Source organism: Phyllostomus discolor, chromosome 7 (assembly GCF_004126475.2).
Source record: "Phyllostomus discolor isolate MPI-MPIP mPhyDis1 chromosome 7, mPhyDis1.pri.v3, whole genome shotgun sequence".
Lineage (NCBI taxonomy): Eukaryota > Metazoa > Chordata > Mammalia > Chiroptera > Phyllostomidae > Phyllostomus > Phyllostomus discolor.
Window position 1 is genome coordinate 107,924,285 of NC_040909.2, and position 17,339 is coordinate 107,941,623.

Here is a 17,339-nt window from a genome sequence, read left to right on the forward strand (position 1 = left end):
TTTACCTTTTCATAACAGTTACATGAAAATATAATCCACATACCACAGTGTTTACCCATTTAAAGTGTATAATTTGATCATTTTTAGTATGTTCACAGAGTTATACAACCATCACCTCAGTTTTAGAACATTTCTATTGCCCGCCGCACCCCAAGCCTGCACAGAACCTCTTATCCATGAGCTGTCATCCCTGGTTTTCCATCAGTCCCCTCAACCCTAATCTCTTTGTCTCTGTAGATTTGCATATTCTATACATTTTGTATAAATGAAATTATAAAATTTGTTGTCCTTTATAACTGGCTTCTTAATACTTTCAATGTTCATGTTGTAGCTTGTGTTAGCGCTTCATTCCTTTTTATGGCTGAATAATAATTCCATTGAGTGGGTGTACTATTCAGTGTCCACTTGTGTGTCTTTTCATGAGTTCATGGACTTTTAGAGTTGTTTCCACTTTTTTGCTGTTATGAACAATGCAACTACAAACACTCTATAATTTGTCTTATTAGAGAATATTTGACAGTTTCTTGAGGTGAGGGGCTTTTATACTAATTATATTTTATTTTAGCTTGTAATCTTAACCTAGTTTCTATCATTCTTTATATTCATTATTTTCTAAACCTTGGTTAATTTCTTAACCATTGGTTTTATGTATCTTAGCTATTATTGATTATTTGAAACCAAGGTAAATCTTTTCTGACAGTAGCTATTGATTCTTACAGTTTATCATTACATGTAATTGGTAACATAATATATTCTGGGAGAACTCTGTACCATGCTAAATGGGTTATTCTTAGTAATACCTGCAGTAAGCAAAATGGTCAGATTCTACTCCCTCTCCCCATAATGGATTTTCATTTTTGGTGTTTTTTAAATTACTTAATTATATCTGTGATTGATACATGGATGAGAAAGGAAAATTCATTTGTTCTTGAATTGTAACTTTTCATACTGTAGTGTATTATTTTTTAAAGTGCCCATTGGACTCATAACAAATACTCAAATTTCTAGGTATGTTCAAGATCAATAAATTTAGAAAAACCTTCAGATTCTTTGGAAGAGAACATGGCTGCCTTTCTAAAGTAAGTATTTTTTTTCCCTTTGCACTTAGTCCTGCGAGGAAAGTATCTTTTTGTATTTGAACTGCATGTTTTATAAACAGGCAGATATTTGAAAACAGGGATAATTTGAGATTAGGGCAGTCTCACAAATCTTAATATATCAATTACTCTTATATTGTATCTTTGACACCACACTTTTAAGTACCAAAGTGAAATTTTAAAGTCTATTTCAAATAGTATTGTGCAGTTTATGAAATGGTACTTTGTGAAATGGTTTATTAATAAAAATTGGTTAATACTGTTTTTCCCCAACTAAATGATATACTATTTTGTTTTAACAATATTTTTTACTGATCCAGGAATGTGTGTCTGGGGTTGGAAGATCTGCAATACGTTTTCATGATTTCTTCACATGAGCTTTTCATTACATTGTTGAAAGATGAAGAACGAAAGCTGCTCGTTGATCAGATGAGGAAGAGATCCCCTAGGATAAATCTGTGCATTAAACCCGTGACTTCATTTTATGATATCCCAGGTTAGCTCTCTAGTCTGCTAGCTAAAATGTTGGCACAATTTATTTATTTGAGGATGCCCTCTTAAATATTTATTTTCTTGATATTGATTAATAGAAATATACCTGTCTTCCATAATTATATTTCTATCTAAGCAGTTACGTGCTGGGACTCTGCTGAGTATATGGTTAATGGAGAATTAGGCCTAGATACATAAAAGATTTTAGCTAGGGAAATAGGCCAAGGTGTCTTGGCTGGTAATGTGTTCTTGGGAGGTAACAGTAAGTGGTGGGAGGGGACTGGTAAAGTGTGATGAGACCATAAAAATGTACTGTACGGGCTTTCATGCATTTCAGCCTGTGTCACTGTGATACTTACTACCTACTGGCTAAACATTTAGCTTTGGCGGTACTGCCATTTTTTCCTTATTTATTTAATTTCTTCCTTTTTTGCTCTTATTTTAAAAGAAGAAACTACAGTGTTTTTCATTAATAAAAAACATAAGTTTCAAAACTTAGTATAGGTGAGACAGAATCCAGTTGGTTAAAAAGGCAAAATTTTAGCTGCTTTGAAGCCCACTAGATTTAAACTGGTTTACTGATAAGCTGTAAAGGAAAAGAGTACATTAACATTTAAAATGCTGGCAGTGGATTATTGAAGACTGTATCTGAAAGCTTAGTTATAATTAGGAATTTTAATGATCATGTCTTGCTTCTTTGGGAAGACAGTGCCTCCTCCTTCTCTTCCTGACCCTTCAAAAAACACATTGTAAATATTATTCAAAATTAACATTTGATTTTATTTGTACATGTTTTTGTTAACACATTATGTTCAAAAGTAGGAGATTATCTATGTCAGTTAATTCTTTCCACATAAAACAATTTTTTCCATGAAACAGTTACTGATTTTTACCTTTGTTTATGTTTTCATCATCTTTATCTCTTAAATGCAGACAAAATTGTGTTAGGTTTTCTCTGAGGATAAAATTAACAGTAAATTATGTTATGTTAATGAATCAGTTCTCAAGATACGAGCTGTTTTTAACACAAATATAATACCAACATAAATAATGCAGACAAAATTGTGTTAGGTTTTCTCTGAGGATAAAGTTAACAGTAAATTATGTTATGTTAATGAATCAGTTCTCAAGATGCGAGCTGTTTTTTTTTTTAAGGTTTTTTTGTTTTGTTTTTAATATTTTATTTATTTATTTATTTATTTTAGAGAGGGAAGGGAGGGAGATAGAGAGAGAGAGAGAGAAACATCAATGTGCGGTTGCTGGGGGTCATGGCCTGCAACCCAGTCATGTACCCTGGCTGGGAATCGAACCTGGGACACTTTGGTTCCCAGCCCGCGCTCAATCCACTGAGCTACGCCAACCAGGGGCGAGCTGTTTTTAACAGAAATGTAATACCATCATATATAGTTCCTCTCAGTAAATTACCATTCTCATAGTTAAAGGGTTTTGTGTGCCCTTGAATTAAGTCATTACTGAAATATAAATCTCTTCCTTTCTTAGCCTCAGCAAGTGTCAACATTGGCCAGTTGGAGCATCAGCTGATATTATCAGTGGATCCCTGGAGGATTCGGCAGATTTTAATTGAATTGCATGGTATGACATCAGAACGCCAGTTCTGGACGGTATCTAATAAGGTAAGAAACCCTCTGTCAAGAACAGATAAGGCTCTGGCTGGTGTGGCTCAGTGGGCTAAGCACTGGACTGGGAACCGAAAGGTCAGCATTTTGATTCCTGGTCAGGGCATATGTCTGGGTTGTAGGCCAGGTCGCTGATTGGGACAAATGATCTATGTTTCTCTCCCTTTCTTTCTCCCTCACTTCTCCTTCTCTCTAAATAATAAACAAATCTTTAAAAACATTTTTTTAAAAAGTGAACAATTCAGTAGCATTTAAAAAAAACAGATAAGAAAATTACCCTTGTTTTTTATATAGTTTAATAGAAGAGTTGTTGCCTGACCATTTTGAGAATGAGAACTCCTTTTTTTGGTCAATAATTTTAGGACCTTCACATGACAATAATTGCGTTTTGAACATCCATTGACAGAGAAATAAAAAATGTCAAAAAAAGATACTATTAAATCAGTAACCTCTAACAGTAAGTTTATATTCCACTTTTTGTTACAGCGTCTGCATACATTTTAAATATAGTTGTAATTATATGTGTAAGGTATATTTTTTATGCATTCTAGCTAATACTATGCTCTTAGAGTATTTTTGTTTTCATTTTTTAGTACCTTCTTAAGGTCTAAAGCTACAGCTTGGAACTAGTTTATTAAAACCTCTTTATAGACCTGTTTGGTTTTAGATACTCATTTAGAAACACTCAGCTAGGCAGAACAAGTGCCCTCACCCTCTGCAGCCCTCCCGAAATGTTAAACCCTGGGATCCCCCTGGCCTTTTCTGCCTGCCATGGCTGACAAGGAAGAGGCCTTTGATGATGCAGTAGAAGAACATGTGATCAGTGAAGAGTATAAAACATGGGAAAAAACATCCCTTTTCTTTATGATTTGGTGATGACCCACACTCTGGAGTGGCCCAGAGTAACTGCACAGTGGCTTCCAAGTGTAACCAGCCCAGAAGGGAAAAATTTCAGCATTCGTTGACTTGTCCCAGGACACACACATTGGATGAACAAAACCACCTTGTGATAGCCAGTTTGCAGCTCCTTAATATGATGCTCAGTTGGATGCTTCGCGATATGACAGTGAGAAAGGAGGACTTGGAGGTGTGGGCTCTGTTAGTAGGAAAATTGAAATACAAATCAAGATCAGCCATGAAAGAGGAGTAAACAGGTCATATTATATGCCAGAGAACCCTTGCACGTGATGTTCTTGTTTCTGACTATACAGCATATCCTAAACCAGATCCTTCTGGACAGTGCAACCCAGACTTGCATCTTCATGGACCTCAGAAGGAAGGCTGTGGGCTTTCTTGGAAACCAAATCTCACTGGGCAATTACTTATTGCCTCAGAGGACCACACCATCTTCCTGTGGGACATTAGTGCTGTTCTAAAGGAAGGAAAAGTTGTGGCTGTGAAGACCATCTTCACAGGGCAACAGTGGTTGCAGGCGATGTTTCCTGGCATCTCTTCCATGAATCTTTGGTCATTTCCTCATGATCAGGAACTTACGATCTGGGACACTCATTCAAACACTTACTACTTCCAGATCAAGCCACTCAGTTGGTGCTTAGATTTCTGAAGTATGCTGCCTTGTGTTCCTGGTAGTGAGTTCATTCTTGCCACAGGGTCAGCTGATAAGACTGTTGGCCTTGTGGGATCTGAGAAATCTGAAACTTAAGTTGCATTCCTTTGAATAAAATAGGGATGAAATATTCCAGATTCAGTGATTGCCTCACAATGAGAGGCTTTCAGTGATACTGATTGTAGACTCAGTGTCTGGGATTTAAGTACAATTGGAGAGGAACCCTGGAAGATGCAGAAGATTGGCCACCGGAGTTGTTAATTCATGGTGGTGACACTGCCAAGATATGTGATTTCTCTTGGAATCCCAATGAACCTTTGGTGATCTGTATCAGAAGGTAATATATAAGTGTGGTAAATGGCAGGGAACACTTAGAATGATGAGGACCCTGAAGGAAGTGTGGCTCCAAAAGGACAGGAGCGTGCACTTGTGATTTTAGACTCCCCTTTAGTCCCCTCTCCACCTGGGGTTATTCAGCTATCCCTCTACAATAGTTCCATCAACAATGCTGTTAGCCCAAGGGTGTTTTCTGAATATTAACTGGGGAACTTGATTCAGCAAAGCCACAGACTTACATTTAAATTTTCTTTAGGTATTTTCTAGTAACAAAGCTTTAAAGTAGCTACTGAAAGGGCAATATTGTGAGTGCTTGTTTTATTTTTCTTATGTTACATCCCTAAGTTCTTCACTCATTTAAGAAAAAGCTGCCCTGGCTGGTGTAGCTCAGTGGGTTGAATGTGGGCTGCGAACCAAAAGGTTGCTGGTTCGATTCCCAGTCAGGGCATATGCCTGGGTTGCAGGCCAGTTCCCCAGTGTGGGCCACGGGAGAGGCAACCACACACTGATGTTTCTCTTCCTTCTCTTTCTCCCTCCCTTCCTCTCTCTCTAAAAATAAATAAATAAAAAGAAAATATTAAAAGAAAAAAGAAAAAGCTAGAAGTAAATAAGGAATAGAACCAAGTGAAGTAAGTGTCTGAGCTGTGAAGTATAAGGACTGCAAGATGTCATTTTTATTCAGGAATTAGTGGAGAAGAAAGTCATACAAATAAATTCCTGCTCTAAACTCTTTACACCTGACTTCCTGTGATGAACATTTTCCTCTGTAGAATAGTTTCCTTTCAGTTTCTTAGTCAGAACTACATGTTCCTCTTTCCCCTTATATTTTCGTTTGTTAGTGTATTTCTGAAGCCCTTTTTATATTTTCTTTCTTTTTCTGTGAAATGGTTTTTAAAAAAGTCTTGGGACCATGAAGTTGTAGAGAGGTATGTTTTTACCTAACAGTTATACCACAGGTAGACTGTTCAGTTAAGTTGAGAAGAGTGAATCGATGGCTTGCATTTATTTTTAAAATCAAATTAATCCTGGATTTAAAGAAAAACAACACTCAAACGCCCAGCTAATGTATTTACTTGTTTCTGAGGTTATTTAAAAGCTTTCCTGCATAGAAGTGCAAATGAAAATAGCTTTTAGAACACCATTTCAGTGGAATGTAGTCAGAAATACAAGGGAACTAGCCCACAGATAAAGAAGAAATTAAAGTAATATGGGAGTGCTTCTGATAACTGTATACTCTTCTGCTGAAAACGTAGTAAAAAAGCAGTCAGGAATTTATGTCTATTTTATGGGACTTGAACGTGCAAGTGCAGTGAAATAGAAAATTGCTGTGAACGTTAGTTGGGCTTCATTAGTACTGACATTGCTATTGGTGTTCATTTTTATAGATGAGGAAGTATAGCATAATATTTAAGAGGGAGTTCTGATACTGACTGCCTGAGTTTAAAGCCCGGTTCTGTACTTAGTAGCTTATAGTCTTGAGCAAATTATTTAATATCTGTGTGCCTCAGTGTTTTCATCTATAAGAGGGGGATAATTACCTACTTCATTGTATTGTTGTGAAGATTACATAAGTTAATTCATATACCCTTGTGTTTCATTCCTTTTTTTGTATATCCTTTAGAAACTTCCACTCAATTTAAATATTTATTACTGGCTCACCATATTCTAATTTTGATTAGCATTTCATTATGGCTATCTTTTATTTTTTTTTAAATAGCCTTCAAATGATTCTTTAAATGTAATTGAAGGTTATTGAAAGATTCTTATCTAGATTTGGTTTTCTCTAAGTGTGTATATTTATATATTTTTATTTCTTCTAGTGGGAAGTACCTTCTGTCTATAGTGGTGTTATCCTAGGAATTAAAGATAGTTTAACAAGGGATTTGGTGTATATCCTAATGGCCAAAGGTTTACACTGCAGTACTGTTAAGGTGAGTAAAAGTATAGACCAACTACTGGTTAAGAATATGCTTTACTACCCTGGCTGGATGACTTGGTTGGAGCATCATCCCATACACCAAAACGTTGCAGGTTCCTGGTCACAACACATACCTAAGTTGTGGGTCTGGATGCATGTGGGAGGCAAGGGATCGATGTTTCTCTCTCACATCGATATTTCTCTCCCTCTAAAATTAACTAAAAAAAACATCTCCTCAGGTGAGGATTTTAAAAAAAAAATGAAAGAATATACTAATTTTAGTGTGAAGGTTAAGAATCAGAATCTGTTATATATTCCATGTTTAAAAAATTTAAATCCTTATCTGAAGATATGTTTATTGATTTTAGAGGGAGAAAGGTGGGGAGGGAGTGAGGGGGAGAGAGACATCGATCAGTTGTCTCCCCTGCTTGCCCCAATCAGGGATTGAACCCACAACCTTTTGGTGTATGGGACAGTGCTCCAACTAACTGAGCCTCCCGGCCGGGGCTTTTATGTATTCCTGATTTTAAAATGATAGTCATAGGCTTAAAACAGTACTTAAAAATGTATTTTGGTTTGTTCTTTTTTTCTTTACCCTCATAAGTGTACCAAACTGGTCTTGGACATACGGATAATGCTCTGTTCCTTTTTAAATATCTAGAGGACATGGAAAGTTATTATTTGTATCCTTCAGGATTTATTTATTAAAGATTCTGTTCCAAGCTATAAAAACAAAACAAAATCCCTTAAAATTACTTTTGTAACTTATTTTACATAAGGAGTTAGCAATCTATTTGGAAAGTTGAGACATAGATGAGACATTAAATGATATAAGATAGTATAATTGCACAACTAATAGTATAGTAAATTCTATAGGAAGGTTGAGGATAACATTTGGAAGGTGGAAATCCTGTGCTAAACTTGAGGCTTAAGTAAGTTGGCTAGGTGAAGAGGTTGATGCCATGAGGAAAAGCTCAAAGGTAAGAAATAGGAGGAGAATGGAAGCATTGTGCAAATATCTACTTGTTATGTGAGGTGAGGCAGATGATAGGCTTATAATAGGTAAAGCTTATAATAGGGAGAATTTGGGACCTCATTGGGAACTTTTCTTCTTCTGCTCTTAAAATAACTAACATTTATTGGGCTCAGAGCCTGTTCTGCAATTTTCATATTCATTTTTTCTTAGAAAAAAACCCCAACTGTGCAGAAGGTGTTTTTCTCATTTTTATAGGTGAGAAATCAGAGACTTAAAGGCATTAAATTGTGCAGGGTCACACAGCTAGTAAGTGGCACAAGTGCTACAAAGGATAGAGAGAAGAGAACATATTAGAGAAATCTTTGAAAGGTAAAATCTAGAAATGATTGCTGAAGGACTTGCTGTGGAAGGCAAGAAGAAGGAAAGGATCAAGGATGATGCTCAGGTTTCTGCTTTGGGTGTCAGAGAACAGACGGAGTGCCAAGAAGTCAATATGCAGAGAAAAACATTTTTGAAGGGTAGATTATGAGATCATTTTTACAGTATTTAATTTGGGCCTGTAATTGGACACATGAGCCTGAAGCTTAGGTGGTGTTCTGGGCTGGAGATAACAGATTTGGGAGTCATCGAAGATCGCCCAGGGAGAATATGCAGGGCCTGGGGTGGAGGCGGGGGGACTGCAACATTGGGTCCAAGAAAGGGGTGTGATCGGTGTGGGGCCCAGGTCCATGGGGAGTCATAATGGAGAATGTCTAGAAGTTGTTCGGTAAGGTAACTGGAAAGTGCTCAGTAGATCGGACAGTTAGGAGATCTTTGTTTAGTGACCTGCGTCTTCATTATGATGGGGGGTGGGGAGGTAGAAGCCAGATTGTAGGACTGAAGGAGGCCTGTGGGGAGAGTAACGAGGGAAGACTACTCTTTGGAAAAATTAGGAGGTGTGTAGGCAGAGGCTTGGATTGTAGCTGATTTGATTTATTAGCCAGTTATGTAGATTAATAGTGTTACGTACAAAAATTTTAGAATGTGGAAGCTTGTTGAAGGATGTAAGTTCTAATTCTGAATATATCTAGGTGGATGGAAAAGTGTGCTTATCATGGAATTTTATACCTGTATAATATATGCATATAATACATATAATTTATGTTAAAACTTTTGTGTTGTAATTTATGTAAAACTTGTTTAGTAACATGGCATGTGTTTTATATTGATTATTGGATTTTTAAAAAATTATGAAAGTTATTTATTAGAGTAAATCAATAATGGAGAGATGTTAAGGAACAAGATAATTTAGCCTCATTCCTTAAGATGATCAGTGTTAATAATTTGAATTAATTTTTCTCTTTGCTCTGTGCTCATGAAATTATATATTTCTTTGACTCAAGAGGAAAGGTGATCCAGGCTATTTTGTTATTTTTTTTTTAATAGGACTTTTCTCATGCTAAACAACTATTTGCTGCTTGTTTGGAGTTGGTAACAGAGTTCTCACCAAAACTTCGTCAGGTCATGCTGAATGAGATGCTGCTTTTGGATATTTATACACATGAAGCTGGAACAGGGCAATCAGGAGAGAGACCCCCTTCTGATCTCATTAGTAGGGTGCGGGGGTATCTGGAAATGAGGCTTCCCGGTAAGACTGTTTCACAAGGCTACATTTCATAAATTCATTACTCAAGTAATGGTGGGGAAAGTCTAAAAGACTATTACTTGACTTTTTACCATCTGTAAAAATGGTATTTCTCTCCTAAAACAAAATTCAGATACAAACTTCACTTGAGAACATTGGGGAAAGTGGAGGAAACTATTCATTTCCTGAGATTGCTATGACAGAGTACCACAGACAGATGATTTAAAACCACGAAATTTGGTCTCTCATAGTTTGGAGACTAGATGTCTGAAATCAAGGTGCCTGCATGGCCGTGCTCCTTCTGACAGCTCTAGGGAAGAATCCTTTCTTGCCTCTTCTTAGCTTGTAGCTTTGTCACTCAAACCTTTGCCTCTTTCTTTATATGGCATTCTCGTGTGTGTGTGTGATGTCTTCTTATAAGGCACCAGTTGTTGGACTTCAGGTTCTGTCCTAATGCACTGTGACCTTGCCTTAACTAAGTACATGTGCAAAGACCCTATTTCTAAGTCAGTTCACATTCTGAGGTTTCAGGTGAATGTTGCAGGGACACTACACTACAGAAACTACATTGCAATTTGAAGATACTAAGTTAAAACAGTCAGTGTCATTGAAGGAACACGTTGAAGGTTTATTTCCTCATTACCATCATAGAAAGCCCTCACAGTGATTGCCACTGGGTCAGCAGTTCATTTACGGTCACTTTAGACCTTGCGTGTCCAATTCTAAACATAAGTATCTATGTAAATATCTAAATGTAAATACTAAAAAAGCTTATGTAAATTATCACCTATGTTATATATAAATCTTGCTTAGTTAAAGCAGTCTCTTAATTTTACAATTATTTTGTTTTTAAAATTTTACATGTTTTACTAATAGAGTATTTAGATCAGTTAAATCATACTGTACACATTTAAGGTTGTAAACAGTAAAATTGAAGTGTAAAGGAAGGTGCTGATAATGCGCTAGAACAGAAATGGCTGCTGGTCCTCTGGTGTCTTTTGAATTAATTATTATTACATTCTGATTTATAGCAGAAATTACAACTTTTCAGCACTCTATAGATAGAATACTTTTGAGCTTTAATAAATCAGTGCCCTTCAGTATCATGAAAATTGGTCTAATACGCTGGCACTGACTGTTGACTAACATATGCTACTGTGTGTATGTGTTCTGGTAAAGGGTTGGGTTTCCCTACATGGCTTCTCAAAAAGTAAAAGCAAAAGGAATGGAAAAACCCTAACATTTATTGAATGCTAACTACATGTCAGATACTGTTTTAAGAGCCTTGGTGCATAACTCATTTAGTCCTCATGGCAGCTCTGTGAAGTAGCTAGTTATTCCCATTTTGTAAATCAGGAAACCGAGGTGCAGAGAAGATAAGGAATTTGGCCAAAGTCAAGCAGTTATTTGAATCCATCAGCCCAACCGAAGCCTGTGCTCTTACTCTGTGGAATGGCTGGAAGTGCCTCTAAATAATTATAGTGTATCAGGCATTTAAGTATACTTTATGGCATTTAAATAGTTTGGAGTTCATACTACTTTTTTTTTATCTCAGACTCATAGCTATGCACATATTTGTGTAAATTCCTAGCTGCTTGTTTAGCTACTTGTCCTATAGCTTGTGTTATAAACAGTGTTTAAAATGAGAAGAAGAGGATATAATGTGGTGTTAGGAGGAATAAAAAAAATCCCCCCCCCCCCAGGCACAGTTCCTTGTCTTTGACTGAGTCTCAGTTACAGACTAAGTTGCCTGAGTGTGGCATAGACTCCTGACCCCAGTGCTCTTCCAGCTCTGCACTCCAGGACCACTGTGTGAGGTGCAGTTGGTAGGATGGTCTTTCCTTGGGTCAGAATTGGGGGGAGCATGTAAAGGTGTCGTCTTCCACCTTCTCCTCCCTCTTTTATTTTTCTAATTGAGATTTTATTGATTGATTTGAGGATAAGTACACAGGCATTTCAATTTGTAGACTTCTCTCAACACACATACCAAAAACCTAAAAAAGTCATGTAGTTGTGATTTTTTTCTAGTTCAGTAACTTTCCAGCTTAAAATTTGGAGGCTAATTTTCATTAATAGAGTATCAAGTACCAGTATCTTTCAATGTTGGTATGCTGTTACGTCAAAGCCCCACTAATTCACAGTTTACCATAATCAGATTTTCAGTGTTTCACAGCATACTAAAAAAGTTGCTAGGGAAAAACTGGGCTGCCACACCAAAGATGTTACAGAGTGTGCAAAATTCTGACAGGGAGAGCCAGCATCAAGGAGTGGTTTTTTTTTTTTTAGGAAAGAGTTTTAGGAAAAACATGGTGATAGTAATTTAAGATGTACAAGACATTAAATGCATGACTGACTCCCAGTTGCCATTTTTTACGCTTTGTATTATAGGATATAAAAACTACCCCATCTGTGGAATGTTAAGCTTATATCTAAGACAGGGTCTCCCATATTCAACATCCCACTATTTTCTGGTTGTACCAAAAAATAAATGAGTAAATGATTTCACCTCTTTTTTTTTTTAAGATTTTTAAATTTATTTTTAGAGAGGGAAGGGAGGGAGGGAGGGAGGGAGAGAGAGAGAGAGAGAGAGAAAGAGAGAAACATCAATGTGCGGTTGCTGGGGGTTATGGCCTGCAACCCAGGAATGTACCCTGGCTGGGAATCGAACCTGGGACACTTTGGTTCCCAGTCCGCGCTCAATCCACTGAGCTACGCCAGCCAGGGCTTGATTTCACCTCTTTTAAAAAAGCATTTACATTTAAAAAATGGGATGATGTGAAATTGCCTCCTTAGAAATGTTTCTAGAGCTACTAAAAAACTTGCATTTACAAAACAGTTGATAAAAATATTACTTGAAAAAAAGATTTTATTCATTTATTTTCAGAGAGAGGGGAAGGGAGGGAGAAAGGGAGGGAAAGAAACATCAATGTGTGACTGCTTTTCTCATGCTCCTACTGGGGACCTGGCCCACAACCCATCCTTGTTTGCAGGCTGGCGCTTAGCCCACTGAGCCACACCAGCCAGGGCAAAAATATTACTCTTGATTGTACAAGAAGGAAGATGGACCACATATAAGACATGGTGTGTGATACTAAACAGACTTGGCTTCTTTCTCTACTGCTTCATCAGAGATTGGACTTGCCTTCTCTTTAGTTTGTACGTTTTTCCCCAGGTAGATCATCTTTATTTTCCTGGCTAACCACTTCGGCCTGTATTCTCTTTGTTTCCCTTTTCCTTTTTGTTTGCACTTTTTTTTTTTACTTTGTTTCCACTTTTTCAGGAGCAGGTTTAGCCAGCAACCTCCCAGATCTCTTCCTGGCATCTCGGCAGTGGGGCAGACACAGGTGCCTGCGGCCATGGTGCTCACTGAGACCCTTTGCGAAGTTGGGCTGCCTGGCCACTCCTGCTTCTCAAGAACTACTCCTCCCTCCCTCTTTAAGGAAAAATACATTGTTCCCTGGGGATATTGGGCCGATTTTGAATGAGTTACATGCGTGCCCTCTATGGAACACAGAAGGAAATTCTCTTTTACATTGGTTGACCTGGCTTTTCTATCAGGAACAAGAACTGATCTTAACTGACAACAGATCCAACCTTTCAGTTATAATGTAATTAAAAGCTGCAGATTAATTATTCTAATACCATCTCTTTTGGGAGAGATTCCTAACTTTTAATACCTTTGTATTAAAAGGTAGCTTTCTGTTGGAACACTTGTCCTTGTTATGTTCCTTGGAGTTGAGCAAAATTAAATGTTAGGCCTACTGTGGCTGTCTGTTACAATATATGACTCTATACTTTTTGATAATGAATAATTGTATTGCAGATGCTTAAAGGGAAACTTACTCTTCAGATCACTGCCTTTCAGGCTGTATCAGTACTTCAGTCTCTAGGTTCTGATTCATCTTTAAGAGCCATGGTTGTGCTACTGATAGCGAGTGCCCATTATATAAACCAAACACAGGATCCAATTGCTGCGTAGCCTTCCCTTGGCAAACTGTAGAGCACCCAGCAACATGCATGCATTTGGGATACTAATTTCATTGTCTTCATTCACTTTTTAGGAAGATAATTTAAGTAATGTATTTTTATTTTGCTGTGTTCCTGTGCTGCTTTTTGTCATCTCAGATCCTTTTCAGAAATAAGATGAGATATACACAGATTAACCACAGGCAGTCTTTTTAGAAAGACTGAAGAATATAGTCACATAGGTTTCATATCCCTTCCCACTTAAAGTCTTAACATTCTTCTGTAGTATTCATTGGGATTTCTTTTTCTTTTTTGCTGCAGTACATTGAAACCTGAATATTATATACTTTGAGCTATAAAAATTCACATATTGAATATTAAGGTACATTTAATTTTCAAAGGAAATGTTTAGAACAGTTGTTTCTGAATAGTAGTATATTTCAAAAGAGTGTATGACTTGTTTGTTTATTACATTTTAATCAGAAAAGTTATTAAAATGATAGACTTGTTACATTTTTACTATATGGCTTAGCTGTTTCTGTTGTCTATGAGTACTAAAAGTTTATACCGTACCATTTTGTACTTGCTTCATTTGTGTGTTTATTCTCTGATGCTCATTTGAATTGTAAGTGGTCACAGAATGTTGGACATCTGAGGTGTTCTTAAAAGCATACTTTGTTGATTAATAGTGGGGACCGTGGCAGTCTATATGGAAATCTTAAACTTTATAGAGAAAAGCGTAAAATATTAGTATCTTTCTATTTTTCACCTACAGCAGTTGTTTTTAATATGTTTAACTGGACTTTGAGTAAATTTTGTTATGTCCTCAAGTTATGATGAGAATTCCAACTATTTTCACTTTTGCTTTTTAGATATTCCTCTTCGTCAAGTTGTTGCTGAGGAGTGTGTTGCTTTTATGTTAAACTGGAAGGAAAATGAATACCTTACACTTCAGGTTCCTGCCTTTCTGCTTCAGAATAATCCATATGTAAAGGTAATTCACATTCAATCAAAATAAAAGAATTACCAGGGTGGAATTATTGGGCCAATTTTTCTCTCTCTTTTTTTTCCTAAGCCTCACTCAAGGGCGTGAGAGAGAGGGGAAGGGAGGGAGAGATGGACACAGATACTGGTGTGAGAGAGAAATATCAGTTGGTTGCTTCTCGTACGCACCCTGATGGCGGACCAGACCCACAGTGCAGGCATGTGCCTTGACCAGTTTATGGGTGACACCCCAACCAACTGAGCCACATTAGCCAAGGCCTTAATTTTTTTATTTTAGATCTATACTACTTAAGCAATTTGTCAAATTTCTGGGATACAGTTTAAGATTGAACAAATGTTCGCTGATTTGTAGTTTAAAATACAGTTTTTTGATAATTCAGGAACTTGAGTTTGCCTTCTCTAATATTTTTTTCTAATATCCTATGGTTCAATGAGAATGCAAGCAAAAATTTTGTAGTTAACAGGTACAATTTTGGTATAATCCTAAGCTAATGAGAGGTGCGCCAGCTTTTCTTGCTTTGAATGAGAAAATCAAACTTTAGTATTAAAGCTCTGGAGTACACAGGTGCACCTAGGTGTGAACGGGTGGTGCCTGTTTTTCATTTGAGTACCTTACCCTTTAGAGTCTTTTTACTTCTGTAAGTTTGATGTGCCTGATTCTTTTTTTTTTTAAGATTGTATTTATTTATTTTTAGAGAGAGGAGAAGGAAAGGAGAAAGAGGGAGAGAATCATTAATGTGTGGTTGCCTCTCGCACACCCCCTACTGTGGACCTGGCCCGCAACCCAGGCATGTGCCCTGACTGGGAATCAAATTGGTGACCCTTTGGTTCACAGGCTGATGCTCAATCCACTGAGCCACACCAGCCAGGGCTGTTCGATTAGTTGTTTTTTAATTCAATTGTTGATAGATATGTATTTATTGCCATTTTATTGTTCATATTTCTTACCTTTTTATTCCTTCTTGAAGAACCTTTAACATTTCATATAATACTGGTTTGGTGGCAATGAACTCCTTTAGCTATTTCTTGTGTGGGAAGCATTTTAGCTGTCGTTTGATTTAAATGATAGGGTTGCTGGTTAGAGCAATCTTGGTTGTAGGTCCTTGCTTTTCATCACTTAGAATATTTCTTGCCATTCCCTTCTGGCCTGAAAAGTTTCTGTTGAAAAATCAGCTGACAGTCTTATGGGAACTCCATTGTAGGTAACTAACTGCTTTTTTCTTCTGTATAGGATTCTCTCTTTTTTGTTAACCTTTTATGCTTTAATTGTGATGTGTCTTTGTGTGGGACTCTTTGTGTTCATCTTGTTTGAGACTCTGCACTTTCTGAACTTGTATGTCTATTTCCTTCATGAGGTGAAGGAAGTTTTCAGCCATTATTTTTTCAAATAGGTCTTCAGTTTCTTGCTGTGTTCTCCTGGCATCCCCATGGTGTGAATGTTGGTCTGCTAGGAGTTGTCCCAGAGGCTGCTGACAGTATCTTCATTTTTCTGGGTTCTTTTTTCTTTAAGACTTTATTTATTTATTTTTAGAGAAAGGGGGAGAAACATCAATGTGTGAGAGACACATCGATTGGTTGTCTCTTGCACACCCTCACTTTTTAGAGAGAGGAGAAGGGAGGGAGAATGAGAGGAGGAGAGACATTGATCAGTTTGCCTCTCTCATGCACCCCAATTGGAGATCTGGCTCACACAACCCAGGCATGTGTCCTGACCAGGAATCAAACTGGTGACCTTTTGCTTTGTGGTTTGATGCCTAAAACCAACTGGGCCACAGGGGCCAGGGCCTTCTTAATTATTCTTCATTTCAGTTAGTGTATCCTTCATTTATGACTGGCCCTTTTTTATGCTATTGAGGTTTTCACGAAGTTCAATTGGTAACCATGTAACCAGTGTTACGAACTCTGCATCTCGTAGATTGCTTGTCTCCATTTTGTTTAGTTCTTTTTCAGGTATTTTGTTCTGTTCTTCCATTTGGCACATATCTCTTTGTTTCCTAACTTTGGCAACCTGCGTGTGTTTCTTTGTCTTAGGTAGAGCTGCTAGTCTCCCAGGCTTGGTAGAATGGCCTAATGTAGTGGGTATTCTGTAGGGTCCAGGGGCACCGCCTTCCCCATCACCCAAGCTGGGCCTTTGAGGTATGCCCCCATGTAGGCTTACTCTTCAGGGGGGACTTCTGCCGCCAAGATATCCCACCCAGTTTTTATCTACGTGTGGGTGTGGGACCAGCTCATGGCGGATCTCTTCCTCTCCTACCAGTCTTGATGTGGGTTCTCCTTTAATTCTCTAGTTGTAGGACTTCCATTCAGCCAGATTTCAGGAGGTTCTGAATGATGGTTATTCTGTAGTTGAGTTGCAATTTTGATGTGGTTGTGGGAAGAGGTGACTACTGTGTTTACCTTCCCTGCCATCTTACCTGGAAGTCTTTAAGCACTATTTTAATCTCATCTTTGGGTTTTTACCATAGTTAACACACCTTTGTTTTTTAAAGCAGGATTATACTATGTATATATGGCAACTTGGTTTTTCCCCACTTAATAAATCACAAGCTTCTTCGCATTTTCTTGATTTGTTCTCATTATACTATACTTGTTTTTGTTTTTATTAGACTATTTTTAGAAACAATGAAGTTTTAATACTGTAAAATCAGAGGATTCTCTTTCCTGAGCAGAGTCAGATCTTTCAGTAGACAGTGAGCTCCAAATTCCTCCATTGTTGGAGAG

General features: G+C 37.4%; 1 protein-coding gene and 1 pseudogene across 2 annotated transcripts in view; both read left to right on the plus strand.

Annotated features, from left to right (window-relative positions):
• INTS8 (integrator complex subunit 8) overlaps positions 1-17,339 on the plus strand; it is a 50,104-nt gene that overhangs the window by 19,598 nt on the left and 13,167 nt on the right. For both annotated transcript variants that reach the window (XM_028534080.2, XM_036031260.1), the window contains exons 11-16: positions 1,009-1,079; positions 1,418-1,593; positions 3,090-3,223; positions 6,950-7,060; positions 9,449-9,650; positions 14,486-14,607. In XM_028534080.2, the coding sequence (XP_028389881.1) occupies positions 1,009-1,079; positions 1,418-1,593; positions 3,090-3,223; positions 6,950-7,060; positions 9,449-9,650; positions 14,486-14,607 (816 nt within the window). The remainder of the gene's footprint in view (positions 1-1,008; positions 1,080-1,417; positions 1,594-3,089; positions 3,224-6,949; positions 7,061-9,448; positions 9,651-14,485; positions 14,608-17,339) is intronic.
• On the plus strand, positions 3,427-5,493 carry LOC118501731 (annotated as a pseudogene).